The sequence below is a fragment of the Salminus brasiliensis genome, chromosome 14, assembly GCF_030463535.1.
Source record: "Salminus brasiliensis chromosome 14, fSalBra1.hap2, whole genome shotgun sequence".
Lineage (NCBI taxonomy): Eukaryota > Metazoa > Chordata > Actinopteri > Characiformes > Bryconidae > Salminus > Salminus brasiliensis.
Genome location: NC_132891.1, coordinates 27,774,628 through 27,780,627, shown reverse-complemented (window position 1 = coordinate 27,780,627; position 6,000 = coordinate 27,774,628). Strand labels below are relative to the sequence as shown.

General features: G+C 42.9%; 1 protein-coding gene across 1 annotated transcript in view; it reads right to left on the bottom strand.

Moving 5' to 3' along the window:
- Nucleotides 1-1,166: 1,166 nt before the first annotated feature.
- The window catches only part of plxna2 (plexin A2), a 217,876-nt gene continuing 213,042 nt past the window's right edge, over nucleotides 1,167-6,000 (bottom strand). Inside the window, exons 28-32 of the mRNA XM_072656506.1 lie at nucleotides 5,325-5,515; nucleotides 4,905-5,074; nucleotides 4,488-4,700; nucleotides 4,040-4,190; nucleotides 1,167-1,611 (exon numbers count right to left, since the gene is read on the bottom strand). Coding sequence (XP_072512607.1) covers nucleotides 1,516-1,611; nucleotides 4,040-4,190; nucleotides 4,488-4,700; nucleotides 4,905-5,074; nucleotides 5,325-5,515 — 821 coding nt within the window. The 3' untranslated portion in view covers nucleotides 1,167-1,515. The remainder of the gene's footprint in view (nucleotides 1,612-4,039; nucleotides 4,191-4,487; nucleotides 4,701-4,904; nucleotides 5,075-5,324; nucleotides 5,516-6,000) is intronic.

The following is a 6,000-nucleotide window of genomic DNA, read 5'->3' as shown; positions in this document are numbered from 1 at the left end:
TGTTTGGATGTAAGGAAATCGGGATGGTCCTCGGCCAGCCACATGCACCGCTCACGCGATATCTCTGCACTTGAAAATATGAGCGGATGGGGACGAAGACATTACCTTTTCCTTTATGAGGTACTTCATAATGCATGCAAAATACACACAACGTTGGACCACACGTTATAAGTAATACTGCTTGGTACGTAGTTCAGAGGTGAACTGATTCTGAATCAGCTCTCTCCTTGCTAGGGAGTGCCACTCCAGTTTAACTAGCTGAGCTAAAGGGCAATCTCATTGCTGCTGTCCAGTCACTGAAAACCATAGGAGTTAAGAGCATTGAAATCAGTTGTACAGCACATTTTGGCAATATGATCAAGGAGGAAGGAGGGAGTTTTTTTAGGGGCATTACATGCCCTCTTGCCACTGAGATCAGTTCAACTGACCCTTGTTCAAAAACAAACAAATCAAAGGACACAATAGTGGGACATTTTGTACATTCACGAACGCTTACATGTAGAAAACAGGACATAAAGACAGACTGCCAGGGGAGAAGTCTATGAGGCCAGTCCCACAGTGTTTTCCACACTGGTCAACTGCAGTCCTGGCAATCGTGGGACACATGCTGGACTTGGAACTTTGACCCCTGCTCGCAGTCAAGAGGTCAGCTGGCTCTCTGATCTCTGATCTTCCATGAGATCATACAGAGTTTCTCAAAGTTTATTTCCTTTTGTATGGTCAATGTTCATGCACAGGGGTGGGTAACAGCCTCACCCTGTTTTTGGAAAGACAAAATGTGGAAATGTCTCATCATCATTGTCATCATCACATTACCCAGCGAGAAGGACCACAAATGTCACTATGCCATTGACATTCTGGAGGCACACTGTAACAGAAGGAAATTAAAGGAACAAGACTCGCGTAAAAAAATAAAATTTTGGAAGTAAAAGCCATCAGCTGGATTTAAATTGAGGCATTTGCACATCTTGATGTCTTTCTTCCGTACGTCTTCACATGCCACCAGAAGGGCCGATTAGGAGGAGCAGCTGTAGTTGTAGTTTCCTCAGAATCTCCTAATCTCTAGCACTTTCCACAGCCAAAAAACTACTGAGACAAACCAAACAAAATCAAACAAACATGCAGGTTGCCTTAGAAAGCCGCTGGGCCCAGCATTTCTATATATAAATATATATATATATATATATATATATATATATATATATATATGTGTGTGTGTGTATATATATATATATATATATATATATATATATATATATTAGGCTTCTTAAAATCTCTACTTTCAATCCTCCTGCAGGTTACAAGGCAAAAGTAGATGATCTTGCAGCTTACTGTCCTTTCCAGTGGTCTTGCTGAGGTAACCTTTTCACTTTAAGGAAAAATAAATAACCAAGCTATTGTTGGCAAAAGGCCCCCAAGCCAGCTGTGCCCCATTTTTCCACTTGAGTTTCAGGACAAGGCTTTGGGTAAAGGTTTCTCGTCTGTGTTTCTTCGCTCTGTCTGGCCCGTCTGCTCTCAGCTCTCCAGGGACATGGCGCCGATGAGCTGGTCCACCTTATAGGCCAGCCTCTGCTTCTTAGCCTGCTCATCCTGCTCCAGTGCCGCCGTGATCTGGGGACACAAATCAGTTGCTCATTAATATTCAGCCCATTACTCATCGCAGCTCATCTCAGGACAGACACTGGTGATCCAATCATGACGAGACACAACTTAATCACAGATTTAAGTAAAGATATCAACCATCATTCATAAGACAGAAGTCCACTGGAATAATATTTCCAAAAGGCAAAAGACTGGTGCAGCAATAGATAAACTGTTTTATTATTTTTGTTTTTATAAGGAGAAATTGCTAAAAGTACATTCCAATCTCATATTTTCAAACTGCTGCTAACACAACATCAGAGGACAAGTCAACAAGTTGAATGCTAATCCTGTTATGGAGAGAGGGAAGGCCATTCTACCTACCCACCTCAAAGGACAAAGAGGCCAATTATGCTATCTCTCTGGCCACGGATGTCTGTGGCATCACTGATCAGACTTGCAAAAGCTCAATGACAGGGCTTATGCTCAGACGGTTGCGCCACTCGAGAGCCAGAGTTATAGCAAATTGAATGCATGGCACTGACGGAAATGCTGACACACATTAGCTGCTGGCCATTGCTGGATGAACTGTCTGAGACTTTACTGCATTAATATAACATTAAGGCAGAAATGTCAATGTCTCTGTCTCAGCAAGAGATCAAGAGAAACTCCCATGCTGCCATTTCTCCGTTTTATCTGTCCATTTTGTCCCTAGTGGAGCAGAGTATGTGGAGGCACGTCAGGAGGGGAAGGGGGTAGGGGGGGTTGACAGGGTCTCTTCTCTCTCTCCGGGCCATGTCAGAGTAGCACCAGGGGGAAGTGACATCGCGGCTGGGACCCATCGCTTATTTGCATCTCAAAGAGGACGTAATAATAGGAAACTGGCTCGTCACGGAAACGTTCACTGGGTGAAGATGGAGCTCATACTGAGGCTGCTTTCACCAGAAGCTTTTAAATAAGCAACATCTGACTGCTGTGCTGGGCTAACATGGAGCCATGCAGCATGGCAGTAGCTTTTCTCCTCAGAAACCTGCAGTAGTGTGTCTCAGTTTGTACTGTGATAAAGTTTCCTTCTAAAATAATGATTAGTTCAGAACTCATCATGCAAAAACCTTGTATCTCAATTTCATGTTTCACTTTTTGTAAAGAAGTCTGTTCTTCACATTGTGTCAAAATCTCAAAATCACTCAGAATAAAATCTTTTTACATTGATTACATTGTTTTTTCTTTGTGCAATGATGCCATTATACGTTGAATGTAAAGGTCCAGTAACTAAATTCAGATCCTTTATTTACCTTCTTATTAATCAAAATAAAAAAAATTGAAAAATTAGAAAATGCTGATTATTATTATTATCAATTACGAATGGGTATGGAAAAATAGCTACTACTTTTTTGCTATGTCACCTCACCCAAAGGTAGTGTGGCCACTCTAAGGTCAATGTGTGTGGGTGCCAAAGATTTGCAGCTGCCTGATACCCCTCAAAGTGTTCTGCCCAGTGAGCAGTGTATTAAATACACATAGCAGAAGCACTAAATCTTTCATGTCTGTGTTCACAGCTCCAGGCCTGTTGGGCCCCTGCAGTGCACTCGCCTGTGTTCTCCCTGCTCCAGCACACCTGATTTAACTCATGAAGGGACTGGATGGCTGGTTGATCACTTGAATCAGGTGGGCTGGGGCAGGGAAGCTGCTAAGCTGTGCGCAGTGCAGGGGTCCCCCAGGGCTGGAACCGGAGAAATGCTCTTTTATATTCCAGTGGAGGAGACAGAAGATGTTCTACATCACTGACTGAGCCTCACAGAACCTAGTAGGGCTTGTTATGTTTTCACTTGCACACATATATAGGCGAGTCATGGTTCAATCTGAATGCTCTTCAGTACTATAGGCTGATATGACTGCATGGAGCTGTTTGTTTTCTATGACCCTTATTGCAATTTGTAAAATGTATTGGCACAAAACACACTGGGCACATACTGCAGCTGCCCAGTGGTTCCTACTATATGTGTTTAGGAAACAGGTTCAAATTGACTATTGTAATCTATGCTATGTTACATATGTAGCTGATGAGCTTGTAAAGCACCATCCTTAACCAATTCGAGAGGTAGACATGTGCACGAGAGAAAAAAAGTGAGCAACAGAAAGAGAGAAATAGACACCATATTGGCAGAGCTGTATCTCTGGACTCTTGGGGCTGCTTTCAATGCAGCGTAATGTAAAGGTCAGGCTAATGGGTCCCTAGAGCGGAGCTGCCATTATGACTGGAACATCTCCATCGTGAGGCCCACTCCACAGCACTTTGCTTCTGAGAGCCTGGCACTGATCTGGCTGTGTGTAATCGTCCTCATCAGAGCCCTATTCATCCTCTTTCTTTACTCTCTTGCTCTCTCTTTTTCTCTATGTATGGAGGTTTGTAAGTGTGTGTGTGTGTGTGAGAGAGTGTGTGTTTGCAGCAACTCACTTCTTCACTGTACTTGCTGACGTAAGAGTAGATCTCGTTTAAAGCGCTCAGCATATTGAACTCGTTGGAGTGAAGCCGCGCTTGCTCAGCCAGGTACGCATTCATGTCCTGGTCACTGATGGCTGGCAGTCTGCTAATGTCGGCGTAGTACCTGCAGACACAGACAGAGGGCGATATCAATCAACACAGGCAGCAGATATTCAGCAGATACAGGGACCTATGCAGAAGCAAAGGTTTCACTGCTGTCTATAAATATAGACCAAAGCGTGTTACGTAGGTAAAAACAGCTGTAGCAGCCATTGTACAGGTTAAATTTGTACATTTTTATAGATACTAAAAAGCACATAACCAAGCCTATTCCATAAGTTTTTCCATACCAACTCATTGCAGCTTGAGGCAAATGCTAACTGGCTGGATATAAGCCCACTGCAAAGATGGTGCATCTCACCTTTCTACCCAGTTCTTGTAGTTTGGGATGTCTTTAGCATATAGCAGCTTGTTGGAAGGCGAGTCTTTTCCCAGCCTGTGTTCTGAGGTAGAACACGAGTCCATAAACGTCTGAGCCACGACAGACAAGCAAGCATCTGTAATGCTGCTCTTGTGAATGTCAAACACAAACTGAGGATTCTTGATTACGTTCACCCAAAATCTCAAGGGAAGGCTGAAAGAGAAAGACAAAGGATTGCCACACTTCTTCAGAATCATAAAGAGACCTCAATGCAAAATATATGGCTTCTGAATGTCATTCTTACATGGGTGCAGTGTGTGCATGATAATATTATCCCCAATATGTTCAAATTATCTTCAAGTTAAAACTAATTTTAAGAAAATGTGCTGGTGTAAAACTGTCCTGCTCAGGCCCTACCAGTTGCTTTTCCACGTGTGGCGCACGTCCATGTCGTGGATGCCATGCTTGTCGGCCTGTTCATCCAGGAAGTCGAACATGTATTTGATGGCTAAAGGCAAGGCACTGCCTCTGTGGACTGTGCTGAACAGAGTCTCGAACAGATCGTCCACAAACTTCTGCAGTGTACCCTAAATTACCATCAACAGATAATGTCTTAGTGTACACACATGTATAAACCCCTTTATGGCTAAATCTTTGTGAAAGAAAGAAGCATGAAATATAAATACTACTACGCTACTACACACTTAATGTAGCCCAGTTAATAAATACAAACAGCAGTTCATAGCCGATATAAACATTACTTATAAAAAAAGCTAACTTACATCTAAGAGGCCTCAGAACTCAGAGTGAAGAACACTTCAATCAAGTAAAAGTTACCTTAGTAGCTAGCAGGCGGGTGAGGTAGATCTCAGACACCATCTTGCTGCCTCGGTCGCCCTCCTTTTGGTCTCCGTGTTCATGGTTTTTGACCAAGTGCCACACCTTCACCCCACTCTCCAGGTCAGGTGTGATCATGGGGGCCCGTGAGCGGAGACTGTCTGGACTTCCTGTGTAACGGAACGTCGAGTCTGAAGGAAAACAGCACAGTTTTAGCATAAACAGAAAATATATGGAAATGCACATGAACTGACAATTGACCTGTGTCCCTGGCCACAAAGGTTTACATTTAAGCCACTAGAAATGCAAAGCCTGTGGCCTGAGTGGTTGCTTGTTATGGAACTTTTTAGCTTCTTTTTTAGCTTCTACACATGGCTTGTTAACATTACCAGTGTGAAATATAACATAATTACAAGTGACAACTTCTCTCTAGAACTCTGGATATCTTTGGATTTCTTTGTAGAAATGGCTGGGTTATTAACATATGGCTGTACTGTCAGTTTAGGGTTGAAAAATAACTTGTGTGGCTGTTGTAGGACTTTGAAATGGTATTTGTGTCATTCATTGTGCTTAATAGCCTTTATGTTGCTTTTATGCCACCCTGCTCCAGCTGCAGACACAGCTACAACCAACTGAAAAATATTTCTGCTCATGAAAAGCAACAGGTACCATGTGA